The 25,567-nt window shown below is 37.3% G+C and overlaps 2 protein-coding genes across 3 annotated transcripts; one reads left to right on the plus strand and one right to left on the minus strand.

The window, feature by feature from the left end:
- Positions 1-689: 689 nt before the first annotated feature.
- LOC133818411 (fimbrin-5-like) lies at positions 690-6,507 on the plus strand. 2 transcript variants are annotated; one of them, XM_062251267.1, is made up of 15 exons: positions 690-1,041; positions 1,311-1,433; positions 1,574-1,744; positions 1,986-2,224; positions 2,309-2,480; positions 2,597-2,635; positions 2,751-2,819; positions 2,941-3,057; positions 3,580-3,791; positions 3,892-4,047; positions 4,154-4,353; positions 4,592-4,758; positions 4,843-4,939; positions 5,127-5,218; positions 5,840-6,507. In XM_062251267.1, exons 2-15 carry the CDS (start codon positions 1,347-1,349, stop codon positions 6,131-6,133), a joined length of 2,112 nt encoding a protein of 703 aa, XP_062107251.1. In that variant the 5' UTR covers positions 690-1,041; positions 1,311-1,346; the 3' UTR covers positions 6,134-6,507. The 2 variants fall into 2 exon arrangements, with proteins under 2 accessions (XP_062107251.1, XP_062107252.1); XM_062251268.1 differs by having other exon boundaries at positions 1,341-1,433.
- Positions 6,508-6,685: 178 nt separating this feature from the next.
- LOC133818412 (BTB/POZ domain-containing protein At2g04740) lies at positions 6,686-10,037 on the minus strand. Its single transcript, XM_062251269.1, has 5 exons — positions 9,353-10,037; positions 8,080-8,839; positions 7,827-7,863; positions 7,559-7,692; positions 6,686-7,235 (listed from the first exon to the last, which is right to left on the minus strand). Exons 1-5 carry the CDS (start codon positions 9,828-9,830, stop codon positions 6,842-6,844), a joined length of 1,803 nt encoding a protein of 600 aa, XP_062107253.1. The 5' UTR covers positions 9,831-10,037; the 3' UTR covers positions 6,686-6,841.
- Positions 10,038-25,567: the final 15,530 nt, after the last annotated feature.

The raw sequence follows: 25,567 nt of genomic DNA on the forward strand, positions 1-25,567 counted from the left end.
GAGAGTGCCAATTTTTTTATTAATTTTTTCAAAATAATAAATTATAAAAGTAGATTTTTAAAATATTTACGAATAATTAATTTTGTACCAATGTTTGTAAAATGTGTGTGAAAGAAATTTATAAAAGTTTTATTTAAAAGAAAAAGAAAGTGTATTTTAAAATCACATTGACAATAAGATTAATGTTATAAGAAATTTAAGGTGCCTGTTTCATGATAATACTATGTTCTCATAATAGGTGAAAAGAAATTTATAATACTAGGTGCTCATATGCTTGGAAAGGTTAGAAACCTAAAAAAAAAATCGAAATATTAAATGAAATTTTAGAATAGAAAAGATAGAAATAAATCCTTAGAAAAGGGATAAAAAAAAGAAATATATCCAAGTAATATAGATGTAAATATTTTTTAACAAATACTAAATAATATTTTTTTTGTTGAATTAAGTAAGTGAGAAAAAGAAAATAAATTAATGAATGAGAAAATAAGATTATTAGATAGTTTAGAAAAGATTAGAAATAACAAAAGTAGAAATATTGTAAATTATATAAACAAAAAAACAAAAAAGAAAACGTTGGCCGGTTGGTGTTGGTCCTACTTAAGCCTCAATTTATTTATTAATTTTTATTTTAATAATAAAAAGAAAAGAAAAGAAAAGAAAAAGAAAAGAAGGAATTGAGTGAAAAAGCTGAATTGAATAGGAACGAAACAAACGTTGCCCACGAAACCTTGAATGAAAGGTGGACGAAAGCAGGGAGAGGAGGAGAGGAGGAGAGGTGTGTATGTGTATGTGTATATGTTCTACTACTACTAAACCCTCTCATTCTCTCTCTCTCTCTCCTCGCCCTGCCTATTCGGAGTCCCTATTGCCACCACGCTTTTCTCTCCTTTCTTTTCTTCATTTCACGAAACAGAACTCATCTCTCTCGTTCTTTCTCTCTCTCTCTAGACCACCACAGGCCACACCCGAAGTCTTGTGATTTTAATAATGCAAAAGCTTTTCAATCTCAACTTGGGTTTCTGATTCTATAATTTATACAAGGTATGCATAGATATGCATACACGGAATCATATCATATTCTCTCTTGGTATTTGTGGTTTCTTGCGTGTTTTGATTTTCATTTCTTTTTGACATCTGGGTCAATCCAGAAAATGCGAGTTTTGACATCTGGGCTTGTTTAGTTGTTTTAAGATTGGTTTTTCGTTTGTTTTCACATATATGAATCGGGTGTATGAGTTTTGATTGTTGTATTGGCCATTGAATTTTATGCTAACTTGTTGTTCGTGGATTATCTTTGAATTGTGAATCAGTGTTCTTTTTTTTTTTCGGTTCAAACGAAGGTAAAGATGTCTAGTTTTGTGGGTGTCATTGTTTCTGATCCATGGCTACAAAGCCAATTCACCCAAGTGGAGCTCCGGACTCTCAAATCAAAAGTAAGCATTTTTCTTTTGCTTTTCATTGTTGGTTATGAAATTCTGAGTTCTTAGTTGACTTTGGATTATAATACTAGGTAATTTGTTTGAAGAAATTATTATGATAAATTAAAATGTGAAATTGGTTGTATTGGTTTTAGTTCCTCTCAATAAGGACTCAATCAGGTCGAGTCACGGTGGGAGATTTGCCAACTCTCTTTGTGAAATTGAAGGCCTTCAGTGAATTGTTCACTGAGGATGAGATTAAGGCTGTTTTAGAGGAATCATATAAGGACATGGGTGAAGCAATCGATTTCGAATCCTTCCTCCGAGTAAGTCTTTTATAGATGCTCATATTATTGGCTCATTGCTTGATTCTTATATTTTGTGTAATCCTAAATTTTATGCATACAATCAATAGGTGATAGAAAAAGTATGCTTTGCGTATCATATAAAAAGAAAATAAGTGTGTGGCACTGTGGTAGATTTCAAAGTTCATAATAAGCATCATTTTCTCATGTTTTTGGAGGGTGAAATGAATAGAAATAAACTCGTATGACTGTTGATTGGCAGGCCCATTTGAATTTGCAAACTCGGGCTACAGCAAAATCAGGTGGTTCAAAAAGTTCATCTTCATTCCTTAAGGCAACTACAACCACTGTCCACCATGCAATTAATGAATCCGAGAGGGCTTCTTATGTTGCCCACATTAACAGCTTTCTTGCTGAAGATCCTTTCTTGAAAAAATATCTTCCAATAGATCCATCCACAAATGCATTATTTGATCTTGCAAAAGATGGAGTTCTTCTGTGGTAGGTGTGCTACAATTGAAAATTGTGATTAGTAGTACTGTCCTACATTTCAAATTGGATGATGCCCGTTATTGGTTCATGCAGCAAACTTATTAACGTAGCTGTTCCTGGGACTATAGATGAGCGAGCAATTAACACTAAAGCAGCCCTTAATCCGTGGGAGAGGAATGAGAATCATACCCTTTGCCTTAATTCTGCAAAGGCTATTGGCTGCACAGTAGTTAATATTGGCACACAGGACTTGATTGAGGGAAGAGTAAGTTACTGACTGCCAGATTTTAGTTGAAGTTCTGTTTGTAGTTTTTATTCCTGGGGATGATATTAGCTTAAAGTTTTCTCTAATGTTTGTTCTCCTTTGGTTTTAATCTGCAGCCACATCTTTTACTTGGATTAATATCTCAAATAATTAAGGTATTCAAAATGGAAGGTCTACTGTTTCAATTTGAAATCTTAGATTATAGAAACTGTTCATTAAAAGTTGAGTTAATGAGGGTTTGATGATAAGTTATACATTTCGTGACATCAGATTCAACTACTAGCTGATCTCAATCTGAAGAAAACTCCACAACTTGTTGAATTGGTGGATGATAGCAAGGTTATGAAATTTCTATTTTATTTCCTTCTAGTTTTATAAGTTCATTAAATATTTTTCTTCACAATTTCTATATTCATACATTTTATGATTTATTTACTCAATATGTTATATTACTTGGCAGGACGTGGAGGAGCTCTTGGGTTTATCACCTGAAAAGGTTTTATTGAAATGGATGAATTTTCATCTTAAAAAGGCTGGGTATGAGAAACAGGTTACAAACTTCTCTTCTGATGTGAAGGTAAGAAAATGCCTTAATTTACTAGTGGCTGTTCACTTTATGCTTAAACTTAATTGCTATAATATAATTTTAAGTTGGGATAGACAACAGGAAAATATTACATGAAAACAAATTGCATGCACTTATTTGATGTGGACAGACAATCCTTTTTTTTTAAGTTTTATTTGGATTCAAAGAACTGAGATGTAAAACAACAATATGCTAGAACAAGTATTTAATGTATTTAATAAGCGATCAAGAATATTTGATTGGGATTTGGCCAGTTCCTTTTCATTTACATTATCTGTATTCAGTCAGCGAACTGACACTTGAAACAACAATTCTAAAGCAGCCAAATGTTCTGCAAACATTCCACTATGCTATCCTTTTAATAGTGATGCTTGAAATGTGATTATTCTCTGATCACAACATAGTTGAAATTTGATTAATTATTATTCATTTCAATATGGTTCATTAAGTTTCTGAGATGTCATGTTTTGTCCTCATGAATCATGACAGTATTATATTCTTGTGTATTTGCAGGACGGAGAGGCCTATGCTTACCTCCTTAATGCTCTTGCACCAGAGTACTCAGGTCCCGCTACCTTGGACAAGAAGGATCCAGCGGAAAGAGCAAACATGATTCTTGAGCATGCAGAAAAATTGGATTGCAAAAGATACCTGACTCCTAAGGACATTGTTGAGGGCTCACCAAATCTTAATCTTGCATTTGTGGCTCAGATATTCCAGCACAGGTAAGGAACAACAATTGCCATTTGGTTTTCTGTAATGTCTTGGAACTAGTTCCCCATCTGGCATGACAAAATTGTTAATTCCACTTTATTCTGTGTGCAGGAATGGATTGACTGTTGACAGCAAAAAAATGTCATTTGCTGAGATGATGACTGATGATGCTCAAACTTCTCGGGAAGAGAGATGTTTTAGACTATGGATTAATAGTCTTGGAATAGCTACCTATATCAACAATGTTTTCGAGGATGTCAGAAATGGGTAAGCTTTCTTTTTTTTCCTCTCCTGGCTTCCTAATCCCATATATGAATCTGAAGCATTGTTGAGCCGTGATTGGGTGTATTCCTTCATTCTTGTGTCTCTGTAGATGGGTCCTTCTGGAAGTTCTTGATAAAATTACACCAGGTTCAGTCAACTGGAAACAGGCATCAAAGCCCCCTATAAAGATGCCATTTAGAAAAGTTGAGAATTGCAATCAAGTTATACTGATTGGCAAGGAGTTAAATTTCTCTCTTGTGAATGTAGCTGGGAATGATATTGTGCAAGGCAATAAGAAGCTCATACTGGGTAAGTTAGAAAATGTTGTCTTATTAGTACAATCCTATTCATTTCCTGCAACCATGCTTGATGTGTGAAGTTGTGGCATTCTACTGCAAGTAATTGGATTTTAGCCTTGGATGGTAGAGTTACATTCTTTTTCAGATGAATGAACTCCATGTAATCTGGTTCTACCGAGTTATTAGCTTTAAATATGATTTTTCTGTTTGTATGACAATTTAACTCTCTGGCTGTTATATCTCCCCAGCATATTTGTGGCAGTTGATGAGGTTTTCTATGCTCAAACTCTTGAAAAATTTGAGATCACACTCCCAAGGTAAGAAGGGAAAAGAGATTACTGATGCTGACATTCTAACTTGGGCTAACAACATAGTGAAGAAAGCAGGTAGAACCTCCCACATGGACAGTTTCAAGGTAAAAAAATGAAAAATGACTTCTGTTGCTACCATTTTTCTTTCACCATTTGGCCTTGGAACTCATCATATTTTTATGTTATAGGATAAAAATCTTTCAAATGGAATCTTCTTCCTTGAACTTCTTAGTGCTGTTGAGCCAAGGGTGGTAAACTGGAGTGTTGTCACGAAGGGGGAGACTGGTAAAGTTTCACTATCAATTAATCTTTGCTATTTAACTTGTATGGAATTTGCTATATTATAGATTGTGAAGCAAAGCATCAAGCAATCACCTTTTCCACTTATGCATCTGCAGAGAATGATAATGTGTTTTTTTATTATTATTATTATCAAAACCATTGTAAAAGTTTCTTGTTATTAAATTGTCAGATGAAGACAAGAAATTGAATGCAACATATATAATCAGTGTTGCTCGGAAGCTTGGCTGCTCCATTTTCTTGTTACCTGAGGATATTATAGAGGTAAGATTATTTGTGCCTTCATGGATATTAGAATTATTATACTTTTGCCTCTTTTGTGTAAATAAAAGTATGAGTTTATAACCACCCAAGAGAGTAGCTTAAACGTTCAAGTTTGTTGTTTGCTCCCTCAAGGCCTGAGGTTCAAGTCCCACTTAAGCAATTACAAATGTGTAGCCTAGATTTTGGAATAATACTGGTACCTGCATTCATAAAAAAAATACTAGCACTTGCAATTTAGATATGGAGTACTGGAATCAGCTTTTTTGTATTTTTTTATTTATTATTATGCTGATGATGATGACAATGGACCAAATACTTCATTTTTCGTAGATTGTGATCAAGTTTATTACATATCTATAATTACAAATCTTTTTTTTTTTCTTCATTTGGTAAACCTTAATTTCAACTCTTATTTGTTAAAGATTAATTACAATCTTTGTCAAAAAAAAAAAAGATTTATTACAGTCTTCTTTTTCTTTTCATTTGGATCCTTAATTTGAACTAGTGTTTCTATGCGGTTCTTCTATACCTTGATATAAATATGTATATGTCTATACATTCAATAGATCTTTGTTTTAATTTAACGTTAAAAAACTATTGTCGTGCACTTGTGTACCACAGGTCAACCAGAAGATGATTCTCATTTTGACTGCAAGCATCATGTACTGGAGCTTGCAGCAACAAGCTGCTGAATCAGAGACTGCTTCTGATGGATCACCTGCAGCTTCTGTCGGTAGTGAAAACGAAGCAGTTCTGTCCAATGAGGTCTCTAACATGGCCCTTGATGATCTCTCCCCAGAGGTTGGAGATGAGAAATCATCCGAAAAGGCAGAAAAGGATGAACCCTCAGAAAATGTTGGAAATGAAGAACCCTCTACAAAATCTGAGGGAATAGACACCCAAGATAAAGAGTAGCCAAAACATAGAATTGTTTTCTCCATATATATATTTTAATTAATTTCTCTAATGAACAGGAACTAGAGGTTGTTTTAATTGCAGTTGGCAGATCCTTGCTTGCTCTAGGTGGAAGAGAGAATGGTTAATTTTATTTGCTTGTGAACCACAGAAAAAAGAAAGAAAAGAAAGAAGGGCTGTTGTAAATTTTGGTTATAGATTTTTGTTTTAGGTCTATTCTTTGAAAGGAAATTACATTATTTTTGCTGAATAATATGTTGGCTGGAGAATGCATTATTTTCTAGTCCAGTATGATTGTTTTGTACCATTTACAGTAGAATATTTTTTCATTCACATATACACTATTCATTGTCAATCGACCCATTACAAATTAATCGGACTGTCCTTTAACCCAATTCAGCAATATGTTATGCGTTAGAGTGAAACCCAATGTATGTTTCTGTTAATGATAGGCAATAATTAGGTCAATAGAAACTGGGAGTATCCCAAGGTTAAAAGAAAACAGAATCAAAAGAAACAAGATTGAAAGCCTCAGTAAATAATGCATGTTAATGAATTAAAAAATGGTGTGAATTGATTTAATGTTAGAGTAAACTTGATTTACAAAAAAATCAACAAGCACTCAAGACATGCAACACCACTGTGTATTGTATTACACATTTGTAAAAAAAAAAAAAATGAGTACAAAGTCAACTAAAAAGTATATCATTATCCTTCGTTCGGCACTGGAACAGGAGGTACTGATGATCCCGGGACCTCCAGAATTACTTCTTTTGAATTCCCATCAGCAGCAGTTTCCTGCTCTGCAACATGCATACGCATCTCAAGGCGTTTGTCAAAAAGTAATGCACTCTCATCTCTCTCGTCGAGATCAGCAGCTTCAGCTTCTAGCCACTTTTCTCGTAGATCATCAAGAAGATTGCTTTGGTCTGTGTTCACCTCAGCTCCTGGAGCACTTGGAACAGTAGTACGGAGAGAAGAATCTCCAGATGGTGGCGGAAGTGTCAATAGCATTGCTCGAAATTCACGAGTTTCAGCGAATGCCTCAAAGTTGCAAGCTATCATGTCTAGACAGTAATCCCGTACCTTCAGAACACCGTACCTAAAATATGAAAGTAATCACAAGATATTAGGTATGGTGTTGCTTGGTCTTTGATTACAGGACCAACTCAATTTAGTTATGAAAGGTATCTGAAAATTAATATCAAGAACTGAAATTTTTGTAGAAAGGTACCAACCAGAATATTTAACAGAGGAAGATGGCTTTCAAGATTTCATTAATTCTTATTTATAGTGCAACGTTATATGCTAAAAAGGCAACACAACTTATGGTTTTTTGGGTGTTTTACTGGGTTATAATTTAAGAAATATCCCAATATTATTATAGGGATCTCATGTTAAAAATGGATAAGAAGAGTATCTTACATGTCTGATAATATCAACCATTGGCACAGTTCTGCTGGTGAAACTGTTTCCAAGTGTGGCAGTAGCACATCAGCTACAGCACGCTTAAGAGGAAACAATAGATATCTTGAAGCAGCATCAAAGATTTCCTCAGCCTGTTCAATTATTACAATGAAAACAAGAGGAAAATGAATACATATTCAACTTATAGAAAGAAACTTCAAAGGAAAAAAACTAAAATGAACGACTTTAGGTTATTACTATTACTAAATGAACGGTTATAAACTACCTGATCAGGGTCTATATCTTTTAAACCATCGGTATACCTGCATAAACCAAGGAGCCATTAAAAAAGAGAATACGGTAACCACACATAATGCTAGTACAGAAAGAGTAGGCAGGAAACCTCAGGTTACTCTAATACCAGAATCCCACACCAAAACTTTTTGAATCCATAAACAAACATAATACGAAAAGTAATGGTACTTCTCGTTCTAAATGTTATTGCATCTTCAGAATTCTATATATAACGATACACTTACATAAACTCGATCATTTTCTCGAACGCTTCCATGCTCAAATCATGTTCCTCAATACATGGCAGGGTATCAACAGGCAGCCCATCTTTTCCTTCATGAAAATCTTTCATTCGTGATAGTCTTGCTCTAAAGTACTCTGATCTTGATGCCAAAACCACTTGATGGCAACGGAAAATCTTTTTATCAATTTTAATGCAAACATCAGCCAGATCATCTTCAAAATTACTTATATGCATTCTATCAGCCTGAGATATTAAATCCTCAACACCATTGACTAAGTTAGGATCAAGGGTTGAATTGGCAAGGGAAAGTTGAAGTATGCAACGTAAGGAACTAGGGAGCCGGTTTTCTTCAGGAAGGGATATACCCTGTAAGATGAACCGTTTCTGAGAGTTGTCGACGTCTCTTAATGCTTTATAGTCAGCGAACTTTTGATGAGCCAATTCTTTCTCAACAATCCTTTGCAAAGATTCACATTTGCATACTTTGCATATCCTCACCAGATCTTCCATATCATCTACCGCAATCTCAAGTCTGTCAGAGTAAAAGAAATGGATGAGGCTATAAAGAGCAGGATAAGACAACTTTTCCCTTGCCAATCTTACTTCTTTACGGTGTCTCCAATCATTCTCAAACTTCCTCTTAAAAAACGGTGATCGAACACTCAAAATTACCCTGTGGGCTTCAATGGGTCTACCTTGCACATGAAAGATAACATCGGGAGGGAAATGGTTGGAATTGAAAGCCAGACTGGATGGATTACCTACCCACAGCATTACATGTCAAGTAACACATTGGTACATCTAAATTTTATACGAGATATCACAACATAAGACACGCCAGTGGCAACAGACATCAAACTCTGACGCTATTTTGCACGGTTAATATGCACTTCAATGGCACATTCAGAACATAAAAGATTGAATTGTCCTTCCCAATTACAATAATCATATAAGGAAATCACCTAAATTAAATTTCGTAAATGTAAGTAAACACATGATTATATAAAGATAGAGAAACATGGTTTAAGTTATTGGAATCATCACTGTGTATGTATAATCAACACCTTCAAAGTCGAACATTCCCATTATTCTATATCCTATTCCTGCCTAAAATATCAAACACATTCATTTCACTTTCTCATATGCTGAACTGTATGGATAAGGGTATAGTCCAATAACCATTCAGCTCCTCAGCAACCATACCCTTTACACGTGTACATACAACATTCCACACAAAATACGACACAGGTCGGAAAATGGAGATAGAAGCGCACCTGAAATCTGAAACTGACCCATATCGGCCTGCTCCAAATAAACCCTATTAGCACCACAACTCAAGAAAGTTTCCCTAAGAGCGGCCTGCAAGGGAGCCAAAGGCGGGGGCCTGGCCTCAAAGGCCTTCAAGAGCTTCCGAACCTTCAAATTGAGAGCGGCGTAGTGGCAGCGGTCGCCATCGAAGGTGTGCTCGGAGCAAATTGCACCACTCTCGAGCAACATCCGGGCGGCGTCAAGATGACCGGCGAGGCAGGCGTAGTAGAGGGCCACTGAGTCCCACTGGTCCCGGGCGTTGACGTTCACGCCGGACTCGAGCAAGTACCGGAGCCGATCGACATCGCCGGCGCGGGAGGCCTCGAAAACGTCGCCGTTGGGGACTTTCTTGAGTGGCACCGAGGCGGCGAAATCGGAGGGGTCAAGGTCGATTCCGTCAAGCTCGGAGTCTAAGCTCCACGCGGCGCGTGTCGTCGCGGACATTGGGTTCGTGTGGGTCCCAGCTAAGTCCTCCTTTTACTTTGTAATAAGTTTTGGGTTTGAACAATATAGATTATGGATTTTACGGAGTGAGGGAAAGAATAAGAAGGGAGCGAAGGCGGTTGCACTTGGAGGGAGATTTATTTGGCTATTACTTATATACTAGTTGGGCTAGCAGTAATGCGTTAAAATACTATATATTTATAAATGGCAAATTCTTTAGTCCCTCCTCGTGACTTAGTCCCACAAGTGGAGTCTATTAAATTTTCCAAGTGTTAATATGGGCTAGTTTGGTGTATTTATTTTTATAGTGTTTTACTTATAGAATTGGTAATATAAACCGATTGTGAATAGTTGTATTGATGTGAGTGTTAAAGATAAAGGCAATGATGTAATTTTATGTCCAGAAAAGTGTACAGTTGAGGAGAATATGATCATCTTGGTATTGATTTGTAACTTATTTACAATATTAGTAAAGTATCATTTTGCCACAGGTAAGTAATTTTGAAGTAAGTGGTAAGTAATAATGTTATAGCAGATGTTATAGCAGAGAGTAAAAAAATCTGAACTAATCAGTTTAGTTTTTTTTTTTTTTTTTGTGAATTGTGTTAGTAAAAACTTAAAATATGTTTTAATGGTTGGATGAATGAATTAGCACTAATTATGTACTTTAGTGTTGTATAGTTAATTTTGTATGAATTTTGGCTATTATGATATTAGGTACCTAGGAGTTTAACTTTCCATAAGTATTTTTTTAATGAATTTTTTTGTAATAAAATTAGAGTAGATTGTAAGAGTAACAGAATATTAATACTACTAAATATAATGTAACTAAGACTAGGGCATGATGCATGATAACTTTAATAGCTTTCATCTTTTTTCTTTTATTTAAAAATTTACTTAATTCTCTTGCAATCACGTTGGTATATTCTCACAAATAAAATAATTCTTACAAATTAAACAACAATACTGTACAATTTGCACTTAACTTTCTAACGAAAAAACTTGAATGAAACCAAAAAATATCACAATGACTTTCATCAAACAGGGCTTGTACAAGACAATTGTTAATAAATGCTATCATTAACTCAAACCACATTTAATTATGAAAACTAGTCATGGTCATACATAAATAATCATTAATTTCCTAAGAGTTATCAAGGGGTATATACTATATGTGTATTTTAACACATCCTCAATCAAACACCATAATCCCACCACCACTATGGATCAAATAGTTGAAAATAGATGAAGGACTAAATCCTTCAAATCCAAATGATGGACTAAAGAATTGCCCTTTATATATAAATATAAGTGAAAATATATTATAAAATACAATTTATTATAATACATTAAGACATATTGTTAAAATGGAAAGGAAAATATATAAACAAAATGTCATGCGATAATGTACACGTAGCATGCGAGTCAGCACAATGATAAATAAGTTTATATTTGAAGTTAAATGAGTATTATAATATAGTCAATAAGATGATATTTATAATATCTATATCTCATGAATCATCAAGTCAATCTCAATATAAATAGAGTTAAGTTCATTTCTAAAGGGGACTTGAATGTTAATTCTAGTGAGTATTCTAATTCTATGGAGAAAACCCTTTTATTTTGTAATCACTTTTCTCCATAATTAAAACAGCGAATCAAGATTTGAGATTATAGCGTAACCACTATAAATATTTTGTGTTCTTTATTATTATTTTACAAATTATTATTTTGATCCTATTTTCTCACACTCAACTTTTGTTAGAAGTTTGTGCACATCTTATTACCTATTTCACAAGTCAACAATTGGTGCTAAAAGAAGGGCCTTGTTCTAATTCTCAAGAGTAGCACTAGAGGGAATGCTTTGTTCTTATTCTCAAGAGAAGGTCCATAAACAAATATTTTACGCGTTTTTATTCTTTAAAACATGTCAACAACCACATCAATCATGTCACTAAAAACTCGATGAGCTGGATCCCTCACACAACTCCTCTAACTATTGAAGATATTGGAGTAAACTATTAATCTTGTGAGTTAGAGAGAGAATGGGTTTTAGAGAGAGAGACTGGTGTGTGAAATGAACCCCTTAAATAGAGAAGGAACTATCATTAATGTTGACCAATGACATTAGAGTATTTTAAACAAATTTTTGGAGCCAAAACATGTAACTGTTCAGATCTATACAGATAGTCGCGCGATGCATCGCCCTCATGCAGGTGAGCATCGACTGTCTGAGTTGTTCAAGAACAAGTGATGCAACGTCTCTCAACAAGCGACTCAACGCCTGTTGCATTGACTTTTGACCCCGTACATTGGCCCAAAAAACCTTCAAATGCTCCCAAACTTTTTAAGTACTATTATACTCTCCAAATAACATACTTTGAACCCAAAAAGATAATTTTATAATGCTACTACAAAATTCACCTTGCTCATGTTGACTTTAGTCAAATCATTATGATTTTGCACATCTTTGTGCATAACTAGTTTCACTATGTATTTAACCAATCCTAATAATCTCCCACTTGGTTAAATACATTCCCCACCTCTAACTCAAATGATATTAGTGCATAAAATAAATTATCTTTCAGTTTGAACTTTATCTTAGTGAAAATACCACAAAACTATATCAAAATGTTAAGCATTCTTAAAAGATTGAACTGAACATTCTCAGTGATAAAACATGTAGTATCTCACACACATCTATCTTATTACTCATGTATTTCCCACTTTGCGCACTTAGAACTATTATGGCCTTGTGCTTATCCATTCATGAACCATCCAGAGAGAAAACTCCTACTCTCTTGAGAGGCAGCTCCACCTCTAGGTTCATAAAGGTGAAATTGTTACATCATTTCTTTGTTGTGGTAGAGTGTGATAACACCACCTCAAAAAATAGAATCTACACAAAAAATGGATTAACAGAGACTAAATAAAGATTGAGAAAGAACCTGCAAACCCAAGTAGATCAATGGTCTTCTTCAAGTTTGATTAAGCTTCAAAACCCTTAGGCAAAACCACCACCTTGAGCAAATCCTTCCTTTGAACAAAGAAAAAACACAAAACCAAGGCTTATACACGTTGCAAAACGCTGTCCTAATACTTTATTTCCTAGCCACCATGGATGCTTGAGGCCTTCTCTTGAGGAAATAAGGATTGCGATTTAACAAGCCTTAAACTCTCAAAGTCAAGCACTTTCTTTGAGAGTTCTTGGAGAAAACTTGAGATTCTTGGAGCTAGAGAGAAAGAGAGGGGGTAGAGAGAGATTAGAGAGAGTGATCAAGTCTTCCAAAACACTATTTTGATCCTTATATAGAGTAGGCACCATCATTAGGTCTAACTAATAGGATTAGACTTGTAAAACATGTCATTAAGAGAATTTCACATAACTTTCACGTACTGCAGTAGGCGATGCTACGCCACTTGGGTGGCAACATATCGCGCACCTTCTCTGTTTTTGGACACTTCCAAAGGTCCTAAAAATGCTCTAAATGCTATCAAACTTTTTAGGAACCCTTAGATACTTTCATGCATCACTTTGGACCCAAAATTGCATTTTAAAAGGGCCTACAATTGAAGCTCAAATTTCACATCTTCACTATGTAAAATTTACTAAATGTTTATACCTTGCTTGTATTTTAACACTTATCTTTTGTATTTAACTAATCATAAAAATCTCCCACTTGGTTAAATACAAGCCTCATTCTCTAGCTTAAAACAATTTTGGTACATAAAATAAAATGTCTTTCGGTTTGAACTTTACCTTAGTGAAAATACCACAAAGTCTTATCGAAATCATTAGTTGCTTAAAGCTTGAACCAAGTATTCCTTATGATAAACCCGGTGATACCTCACACACCTCCACCACATCTTTTGTTTTTCCCACTTTCTCGCATTGCACTATCAGGGCCATGTGCCCATTTCTTCATGAACTTTCTGAAGAGAAACTCCAACTCCCATGAGAGGCGGCACCACCTCTAAGTCCACATAGGTGAAGTTCTTACAGCATCTTTGCTACCTTTATAGATGCTTGTTACGCTTAACTGAGCTTCATTAAAAGCCCTAGGCTTAGCCCTAACTCGGTAGCAACCAACACTAACCATCTCGGATGGAACTCATCATAAATTTTAGTGTTGAAATAATTATTAAGACTAGTGATTGGACATAACGAAAGATTAGTTAGCCATCTGTAATTGTTATAATAGTTGTTATTCTTTAACTATATTCAGTTACTTAGCTTTCTCTAGATTAAGCTATTTATATTTGTACAATTCAATTAGTGAAATGAGAATCAATTTTTCCATATTCATTTTTTCTTTACATGGCATCAGAGCATTTCTTGATTCTCTCTCTCTCTCTCATTTGAATGATTTCTCTTCACCATTTTCTTCTCTGTTGCTTCCTTTTCATCTTTGACCTTCGACCTTTCATGGTGTTGCCCAATCGTTCCCACACTACTCAGGCCACTTCTGCTGACTCTGCTTCAACATCGTTTGTTCCAGTCGTCTTCTCCCACAAGTTAGCCACCAAGTTGGATCACAACAACTTTATGTTATGGTAGCCACAAGTTCTCTCTGCGATTCGAGGCCACAAGCTGCAAAATTACATCTCTGCCTCTCATACTCCTCCTCCTTAGTTTCTTTCTGATGAAGATCGTACCTCTGGCATTTTCAATCATGCCTTTGTTGATTGGGATCAACAAGACCGAATTCTACACTCGTGGTTGTTATCATCGATGACAGAACTGGTTCTTACGCATGTGGTTCGCAGTGGTACTTCAGCGAATCTTTAGTCAGTTCTTGAAACATACTTTGCTTCTCAGACAAAGGCCAAGATTGAATGCATAATATCAAGAAAGGCTCTCTATCTCTCAATGATTATCTTCTCAAGGTTCTATCTCTCATTGATAAACTCAATTCTATTGGTCATATTACTGTAATGCCCCAAATTCTCCGATGTGGTTTAATGGCGGGATTAGTAGGCCGGGAGGGCCATACTTGTTTAATTATGCCATTAAATGATATTATGCATGTATATGTGAATTATATTAAAATATGATGTTAAATGCATGCATGTGGGTCCACATTTTAATTACAGGGGTGTGATGGTAATTTGGCCCGTTGAGGGTATAATTGTATGCATGTCGATGGTATGTGTTGAGACCACATTATAATGTGGGTCGGTTCGAGCTATTCGGCATGAGACGATCTTGGGTTATTGATTAGCGGTTTAGTCACAACAGGTTTAAGACCGGGGCTTGGGTTGAGTCTCGGGATGATTTTATTGACTAGAGCGTTATCAGGTATTAAAGGGTAACGGAATGTGAATTATTGGTGTTTGAGATTATTGAGAATAGCGGGAATTGGAGAGCGTTAATTATGATTAACGAGATAGGAGGAAAGTACCAAATATGCCCTTGGGAGCCTTTAGAAACAATTAATTAACCTAGGGGTAAAATGGACATTTCACCCCTAGGATAGATATATCCTTTGATAGCTGAAAGAAGGAAGTAAAAACAGAGCAAGTTTTTGAGTTCTCCTGTACCTTCTTCTCTTCACCTTTCTTTGTGATTTTTGAACCAATTTTGAGGATTCAAGCTTGGGAAGCAAGCCTTGGGAGTTTGGGAGTGTGTTCCACCATTGAAGAGTATCATAAGCTGAGCTTTGGGTAAGTTTCTAACCATAGATTTCTCTGGTTTTCCCTGTTTTGGTTTTGTTTTGCAGCTGAGATTTCTAGGGTGAATTCTTGGTTTTGTTGGGAGTTTTGGATAGGGTTCCTATGCTTGGGATGTTTGGGGTGTGTTAGGATGGTTTTTGGGTTCATTTGGCATCAAGAATGGGATTTGGAAGCTTGGGAATCAGGTTAGAATCGAAGGAGTTGAAGAAGGTTGGTTCAGAGGAGTGCTAGTCTGGAGGTAGCGCTATAGCGCCCACCCTAGGGCGCTACAGCGCTCCTCAGGAGGCTTTTTGGCATATTGGTGGTTCTGAGTATAGCACTGGGGCGCTAGGGGTTGAGCGCTGTAGTGCTACCCTGTTCCTTCTAAGTCCCGTTTTGAGTGTTTTTAAGGGTTTTTGACTTAGGGTTTCAATCCTTAAGGCCCGGGATCGAATCTACTCACCGTGTGGGCATGTTTCGAGGTCCCGAGAGTGGTGCTTAGGTTAAGACCCTATTCATGTGGATTCTCATTAATGGAGGTTATAATTGGTTGTGATTAGGTAACCGCTAAGGAACTAAAAGATCGATCGTTCTCAGGGGTCATCCTTATTATACTTCTCGCTCGAACCTGAGGTAAAAAAACTGCACCCTGTGTATATGTGACATGCGAGTTTGGTATTGAGGCATGTTGATTGATAAATGTGGACATGGATTGCATATTAAATGCTAGTGAATATTGATTATCTGTATGTGGCACTGACTTATTAGTCAGAATCGGCAACGGTGTTAGATCCATCTGTGAAGCTATGATTTATTAGTCAAGTTCACAATGAGTTGAACACTGGTGGTGTTTTACTGACCTAAGAGTCAGAAATGGCATAGCGTCGTGAACGCCGAGCCAAATGAAGATTAGATCTAATCGATATCAGCGTTGAATGACTCATATGGGGTATTAATGCTGGATCGACCAGTTTGTCGATGAAAATTATAAGCGCTTGGCTAGTCAAAGACTAGTTATTCAGAGCCGGGGCTTATGGCCCCGGTGACTGTTTGTCACATGGCTAGGGAACGTTGTTCCATAGTTATGACTTTAGAGTCATGAGGAAGGTTATGTTGGTGGCTAATCACCATGCACCTATCCTGTTAAAGCTAGTGAAATACTCACTTATCTGTTAAGCCCTGGTGACCCTATCGTCACATGGCTGGAGGGTGTTGTCCCTGTATTAGTGACTCTTGCGATTGTCACCTATTTGTTTGGACAGTTGGTCTTGGATGATTATTACGATCCTTGTTGATATTATATCATGCTGTATTATGTTTTCTTGCTGGGCCTTGGCTCATGGGTGCTATGTGGTGCAGGTAAAGGGAAAGAAAAGCTCACCCAGCCTTGAGTGGAGAGCTTAGGTGGTGATGTGTACATATTCGGCCGCTTGAACACCACGGCCAAGGTGTTCTCAGAGGAACTAGGGGGTTTACCCTATTTTTGCCGCTTAGGTCGGCGGGGTTTGAAATTTTGAGACAGTAATGACCATTTTGTACTGAGAACAACTTGTAAATGTTTTGATTAGCTCTGCAGAGCAGTTTGTAATGAAAACATCCATTCCTTTTTATTAATTTTCCACCTTAACCTGTCAATCATGCTTAGAGCACGTTTTTAACCAAAGGACTCGGGTAGCGGGTCAAATTTTCGGTTCACCGATCACCGTAACTGTTCTGGGGTAACCAGGGCGTTACAATTACTACTCCTAAAGAACATGTTGCAGCCATTTTTTGTGGCTTACCTTCACCATACTATGATACGTTTGTTATTTCTATTAACTCTCGTTCTGAGCCTCTTAGAGTAGCTGCTCTTGAAGCTCTTCTTCTAGCTCAAGAGCATTGGATTGAAAGGCAACATACTAATCTAGACTCTGCATATGTCAACTTTTCCAATTCCAACTTTAGATCTCGTGGTGAATCTACTTCGAACTCTGGTCGAGGCTATTGGAATCCATTTGCCATAGGTGGTCATAGTGGTAATTACTTAGGAAATCAGTTTCCCTCTGGTGGAAATTCTTCTGGTCAATCAACGGGTGGTTGAGCTGCCTCTTCTTATCCTCCCAATCCTTTCAGTTCACATCTTGGTCGTGGATGTACTCCTCCGAGCCGACGTTCGGTATGCCAACTTTGTTCCAGACCAGGAAATTATGCCTCTAAGTGTTATCAATGCTTCAATCCAACTTTTCCTGGTTTTGGAGCTGGACCAACAGATCATTCTCAGGCCTCTCCAACTGCTATGATAACAACATCTGAAAATGTTTGTGATAATGCATGGTACCCCGATTCTGGTGCTTCTCATCATTGCACCTCCAATGAAGGTAATCTAACTCAGAAAAGAGAATATCATGGTTCAGATCAAGTGCATATGGGAAATGGTACTGGCCTCACCATTCAGAATGTTGGCAAGACCACATTTTCCTCCTTAGATAACTCTAGAAATCGTATCCTCAATAATCTTTTACATGTTCCTAGCATAACTAAAAATATCATTTCTGTGTCTTAATTTGCTTGTGATAATTTTGTGTTCTTTGAGTTTCATCCTAACTTTTGTCTTGTTAAGGATTGGGATTCCCAGAGAGTTCTTATGTAGGGTACTCTTAGCAAGGGCCTCTATGTTTTCCCTCCTCTCTCCTTCCATTCAAAGTCAGTTGTTCCAACTCAGGATTCCAATCTGTTTACCCGTATTTCTTGTAATAATACTGAAGTTGTAGAGCCTTTTAGTTAGTCTAATTCTTTGTTTCATTTGTGGCATAGTTGTCTTGGGCACCCTGCTGCCAAGACAGTGCAATGACCTATTGTAATATTCAAAATCGAAATAAAACCATTTATGATTTCTGCTCAGCATGTTGTCTTGGGAAAATACATAAGCTTCCAATTTCTAACTCTGAAACAGTATATTTTGAACCTTTGCAATTGGTTCATTCTGATTTATGAGGACCCTCTCCAATGGCGCCCTTTAATGGATATAGATACTATATCCACTTCACTAATTCCTTTTCTAGGTACACCTGGGTATATCTGTTAAAACATAAGTCTGAAGCTCTTCAAACTTTTATAAACTTTCGAACTCAAGTTGAAAATGAGCTGAACTATAAAATCAAAGGGTTTCAATCTGATTGGGGATGGGAGTTTCAAGCATCTAAGAGTTATTGACTTACTCATGGCATCTATCATAGAGTGTCTTGTCCCACAACCCATGAGAAAAATGGTTTAGTTGAACGCAAGCATATGCATTTAATAGAAACTGGGTTAACTTTGTCAGCTAATGCATCCATGCCTTTGAGGTTTTGGGATGAAGTCGTACGTTCCTCAGCCTTTCTTATAAGCCATCTACCTTCCTCAGTCCTATATGGTGTTTCTCCTCTTCAAAAACTGTTTTCCAAAGATCCTGAATACCATCAATTGAGAGTGTTTGGGTGCTCTTGTTTTCCCAACATCAGACCTTACAACAAGAATAAGCTGCAATTTAGATCTGAAGAGTGTACTTTCCTGGGGTACAGTCTTAAGCACAAGGGGGTACAAGTGCTTGTCTTCTACATGTAGGATCTACATCTCTCGTGATGTCATTTTTAATAAGCATTGTTTTCCTTACTCAAAACACCTCATAAATCTTATCCTTGGTCTTTCTCTTCCTTTATTGTTGAGTCTTCCTCTATGTCGATTCCACTTGTGTCACCTAGTGTCAACCCTTCATCACCATCTCCATTACCCGTTCGGTCATTGTCTCCAAATCAATCTCCACAACCAATTCCTCATTTTCCACCACCTACCAATACCCCACCATTCACTTCAAGTCAGGAACATGTTCCTGCTATGTCACCAACACCATCACAATCACATGCACCAGCTGCACCACTGAACCAATTACCTGCAACTTTACCTCCCACCAACACTCACATTATGACCACTAGTGCCAAAGATGGTGTTTACAAGCCTAAGGTTTCACTTACCTCTAAAGAGCCATTAAATATTGCAGATGCTCTTGCGCATCCTGATTGGAACAAAGCTATGGTCACTGAGTTGCAGGCATGCACACCAATAATACTTGGTCTCTTGTGGAACTTCCTCCTGGCCGAAAAGCTATAGGCTCCAAATGGGTCTTCAAGTTCAAGGAGAATTCAGATGGTACTATAGCCAAGCATAAGGCTTGTCTTGTAGCTAAGGGGTTCCACCAGCAGTATGGGTTCGACTTTACAGAGACCTTTATCCCTGTGATCAAGCCAACCACGATCAGAGTCATTCTTACAATTGCTTTGTCTTAAAACCGGCCAATAAAGCAACTCGATGTGAGTAACACATTCTTAAATGGGACCTTATCTGAGGAAGTATTCATGCAAAAAATTCCAGGTTTTATTAATCCTTCCTCTTCTCATTTGGTTTGTAAACTGCACAAGGCCATTTACGATTTGAAGCAAGCTCCTCGAGCTTGGTTTGATCGGCTCAGGCAGTCTTTGATTTAGTTTGGGTTTCATAATGCTCAATCAGATCACTCATTATTCATTCGACGTACTGCTTCACATACAACATATTTTTTGGTCTATGTTGATGATATCTTAATTACAGGCAGTGACTCTAAGGTCATCACTGAGCTAGTCACACAACTGAACATTGAGTTTGCTCTAAAGGACTTAGGGGAAGTCAATTACTTCCTTGGGATCCAAGTGCAGCATACTACCACTGGTCTACACTTATCACAGAAAAAGTATCTTATTGATATACTCTGTAAAGCTAAGTTGCAATTTGCAAATAGCTTACCTACACTAATGATAGGAGGAGAAAGGTTGTCTGCTATTGGAAGTGATCTTGTCCAAAGTCCCCAGGTATATAGGAGTTTAGTAGGAGCTCTTCAATATGCCACAATAACTCGTCCTGAAATATCTTATGCCGTTAATCGAGTTTGTCAGTTTATGCATACACCCCTTGAGTCCCATTGGCGAACTATCAAACAAATTCTGAGATATTTGAAGGGTACACTTGACTTTGGTCTACACTTTTAGAAATCTGTATCACTTAACTTGGTGGGATTCTGTGATGCTGATTGGGCAACAGATCCAGACGACAAAAGGTCAACTACAGGACTCTGTGTGTTTCTCAGATCAAATATCATGAGCTGGTCTTCAAAGAAGCAGCAGATCGTGTCAAGGTCTAGTACAGAGACAGAATATAGAAGCTTGGCCAACATCACTATAGAAATTTCTTGGATCCAATCCTTATTGACAGAAATCAGAGTACAAATTCCAAGGCCACCAACTGTTTGGTGTGATAATCTCAACACAGTACTTATGTCAGCAAATCCTGTTTTATACTCAAGAACCAAGCATATTGAGTTGGATCTGTTCTTTGTTCGAGAGAAAGTTCTAGCCAAATCACTTGTTGTAAAACACACCCCTGCTCATGAGCAAGTTGTTGACATTCTCACCAAGGCATTGTCCAGTGCTCGATTTATGTTCCTTCGATGCAAACTTAGTGTAGCTTCACTATTTACCCTAAGTTTGAGGGGGAATGTCAAGACTAGTGATTGTACATAACTAAAGATTAGCTAGCCAGCTGTAATTGTTAGAATAGTTGTTATTCTCTAACTGTATTAAGTTACTTAGCTTTACTCTAGATTAAGCTATTTATATTTGTACAATCCAATTAGTGAAATGAGAATCCGTTTTTCCATATTCATTTTTCCTTTACATCAATGACTTGTTCATACCCATTGAACTCTTGCCTTTGATTTGTACAAGTTGAGAGTTGGGTTTCCATCATTGGTGAATCTATTATTCTAGGAGTTGCAATCCCATCCCTTTTGAAGTATAACTTACTAACCTTCTCACAAGAGGTTTTGTAAATGGATCCGCTAAGTTCTCACTTTTCTTAACATATGAGATTGATATGATTCCACCTTGAATCAATTGTCTCACATATTCATGTCTTAGACTAATGTCTCTAGACTTTCCATTATACACACTATTATATGTTCTAGCAAGTGCGAATTGGCTATCACCATGTATTGAAATTGTCGATACCATATATGTGGTTAAAGGAATATCCATCATGAGATTCCTCAGCCACTCGACCACTTTGCCGGTCGCCGCTAAAGATATAAACTCCGCTTCCAAGGTTGAGTATGATATACAAGTTTGCTTCTTGGAGCCCCATGAGATTGCACCTCCTCCAAGAGTAAACATCCAATCGGTGGTGGAGAGATTATCTCCAATTCTTGATATCCAATTAGCATCGGAATATCCTTCAAGTAACTTTGGCAAATTTGTATAGTGAAGACTATACTCTTTGGTACCCTTAAGATAACCAAGAATTCTCTCAATAGCTTTCCAATGCTTGATACTTGGATTGCTAGTAAACCTACTAAGTTTACTAACCACATATGCAATATCCGCTCTTGTGAAATGAGCGGCGTATATTAGGCTTCCTATTGCACTTGCATATTCCAATTGAGCCACCGCTCTTCCTTCGTTCTTTTCAAACTTCATGTTTGAATCAAATGGTGTATGTGCCTCTTTGATTTTGAGATGACTGAATTTGTCGAGCACTTTCTCAACATAGTGGGTTTGACTCAACACAAAATCCCCAGTATTCCTTCTAACTTTGATACCTAGAATGGTATCCACATTTCCAAGGTCTTTCATTTTAAAGTTAGAATATAGAAACCTCTTCGTTTTTATTATTCCTTTCATGTCATTACTCAAAATTAATATATCATCTACATATAGACACACAAGTATGATAAAGTCACCACAAGTCTTATAGTATAAGCACTTGTCCGCATTGTTATGTCTAAATCCATTAGAAACAATGACTTTCAAACTTCTCATGCCATTATTTTGGAGCTTGTTTCAAACCATATAATGATTTGACAAGTCTGCACACTTTATGTTCATTTCCTTGAAGAACAAAACCTTCCGATTGTTCCATATAAACCTCTTCCTCGAGATCCTCATTTAGGAATGTTGTTTTGACATCCATTTGGTGAGCATAAAGGTTATATATAGATGATAAGGAAAACAAAAATCTTATAGAACTAGTTCTTGCTACCGATGCATATGTGTAACGCCCCAAACTCCAGGGACCATTACGGTGTGCCTTGTAAACAGTGCTAAACTCGCTAATCGAGTCATTTGGCCAAAATCGTGTAACTTAGTATGATTAGCGGTTTAGGGATTAAATTTTTTGGTTAAGATGTAACGTTTCATTAGAACGTTTACTGTATACGTTGGGATCCCAAAAATATAATTTAAAAGTCTATTACAAGAAAATATTTACAACAGGCTGATCTAAGCGGAAAAATAGGGTTTAACCCTAGTTCCTCTTTCAACCCTTGGCCGTGGAAGTCGAGTAGCCGCATATGTACACATCGCCACCTAAGCTCTCCAACTCAAGGATGGTCCAGCTTTCTTTTGCCTTTACCTGCACCACATAGCACCCGTGAGCCGAAGCACAGCAAGAAAACTTAATATGCTCATGAACAATAATAACATGTCATCAAATCATAAGGCACACGCCTAGCAGATATAGCCCTAATCAAGCAGGCAAACAAATTCACGCAATGATGGGTATACAGGATAAGGAATCCTACCCTCTTGAGTGGATGACTATCAAGTCAATCTCAATCAGATAAGTGATTTAACACTGGTGGTTTCGGTAACCATACCGGGCTGATAGCCCTAAATAAAAGAGTGACAGCGGTACAAGTCACTAAGGTGGGTTCCATTCCCAATAGCCATATGACGATAGGATCACCGGGGATTTATAGATAAGTGAACCTTTCACTAGCTTAAACAGGATAGGTGCATGATGATTAGTCACCAACATAACCTTCCTCATGACCATAGAGTCATAACCATGGGATACTGCTCCCTAGCCATGTGACAAACTGTCACCTAGGCCTTTGGCCCTGGCTCTGAGTAACTAGTCTTAGACTAGACAAGCGCTTATAATTTTCATCGAACTTAAGGTCGGTCCAACATTAATGCTCCTAGAGTCATTCAATGCTAATATCAATTAGATCTAATCTTTTATCGGCCATGCGTTCATGACGCTTATGCCGTTCTAGGCTCTTAGGTCAGTGATACGCGACCAGTGCCGTCCCTGACTAGTCAGTGCCATACACAAGTAAGCAATGCTACCAAACATATATCGTATTTAAAATATCCGACTACAGGGCATTCATCATGCTTTTACTCAATAATTACTAGCACAATTAAGATCATGGATAAACACAGAGGCTCAAGCTCTGAACAATCTCATATTCAATATTCATAGCATGCCCTAATCACATGTTTCTCGTGCATCATATGCATTGCATTTAAGCATCCAACATGCATCAAGAATAACCATGCATGTCACATATACACAGGGTGCAGTTTTCTTACCTCTGGTTCGAGCGAGAATTAGAACAAGAACGACCCTTGAGAATGATCGATCCTTAATCCTTTATCGGTCACCTAGTCATAACCAAATACAATCTCTGATTAATGAGAATCAACAAAGATAGGGTCTTGACCTAAACTCCACTCTCGGGACCCCGAAATGTACCCACACGGTGAGTAGATTCGATCCCGGGCCTTAAAGGTTGAAACCCCGAACCAAAAACCCTTAAAAACACTCAAAACGTGATTCTGGAGAAACAGAGTAGCGATACAGCGCTATGCTCATGAACCCCAAACTGCCCAAACAAATCCTGTGTAGCACTATAGCGCTCTCTGATGGGCGCTGTAGTGCTACCCCGAGCCAGATACTCCCATGAAATATCTTCCTTCGACTCCTTCAATTCCAACTCGATTCCAATGCTTCCAAACCCCATTTTTGATACCAAATGAACCCAAAAACCATCCTCACATGCCTCAAGCATCACAGCCACAAGAACCCTAGCCAAAACTCCAACCAATTCCCAACTTTCCAACTCAAAAACCAGCTGAAACTTAACTAAGAAAACAGAGCAAAAGCAAGAGTTCTAATGGCTAAAAACTCACCTCAATCTCAGAAACACACCCTCTTCAATGGTGGAGCATAACCCTAGCTTATCACAGCTTGGTTCCTTGGCTTGGTTCCTCAAAAAGAGCTTGAAAATTCAAAGAGAAAAAAGAAGGGAAAAAGAGGTACGAGAGAAGAGGAAGAGATGCTCTGCTTTTGACAAGGTTTCTACAACTTTCTAAGCTTAAATGGCTGAAACCAATCCTTTAGGGTGAAAAGACCTAAATGCCCTCAAGTCTAAAATAAAGCCTTAATAGCCACCAAGGGCAAAACCATTCTTTCGCACCTATTTCGTTAATCATAATTAACACCCTCCAATTCCCGCTATTCTCAATATTCTCAATTACCAATAAATCATATCCCATTACCCTTTAATTCCTGGTAATGCTCTAATCATTAAAATCACCCCGAGACTCACCCCGAGCCTCGAACTTAATCCCATTATGACCAGACCAAACACTTGCATTTCATGATCGTCTCATGCCGAAAAGCTCGAACTAATCCACATACAATGTGGTACTATTCATAACTCACCCACATTCATGAAAATACACAATCACGCCCTTAACAGGCCAAATTACCAAAATGCCCTTTTACTTAAAATAAACTCATATGCATGCTTTTATCATCATATAATAATATAATTCACATAAACATGCATATGATCACTTAATAACATAATAAATCAATTATGGCCCTCCCGACCTCCTAATCAAGGTCCTCAGCCTTATTAGGAAATTTGGGGCATTGCAATATGTTTCAAAGTAATCTATTCCCTCTCTTTGTTTGAATAATTTGGCTACTAGCCTAGCCTGAAAGGTTTGTGTGGTGCCATCGGTATGGTATTTATTTCTACCCATTTGCACCCAATTAGTTTGGACCCTTTTGGAAGGTCAACCAATTCCCCAGTGTGGTCTGACATAATTGAATCCATTTCATCATTAATAGCCTCCTTCAAAAAAGTGGAGTCTCTTGAGGACATTGCTTCTTTGAAGGTTTTGGGATCATTTTCTATTTGAAGTACTACTTGGATGTTTCCAAGTAACTTCTTCATTATCACCTTCAAC

The sequence above is a fragment of the Humulus lupulus genome, chromosome 2 (genome assembly GCF_963169125.1).
Source record: "Humulus lupulus chromosome 2, drHumLupu1.1, whole genome shotgun sequence".
NCBI classification, from domain to species: domain Eukaryota; kingdom Viridiplantae; phylum Streptophyta; class Magnoliopsida; order Rosales; family Cannabaceae; genus Humulus; species Humulus lupulus.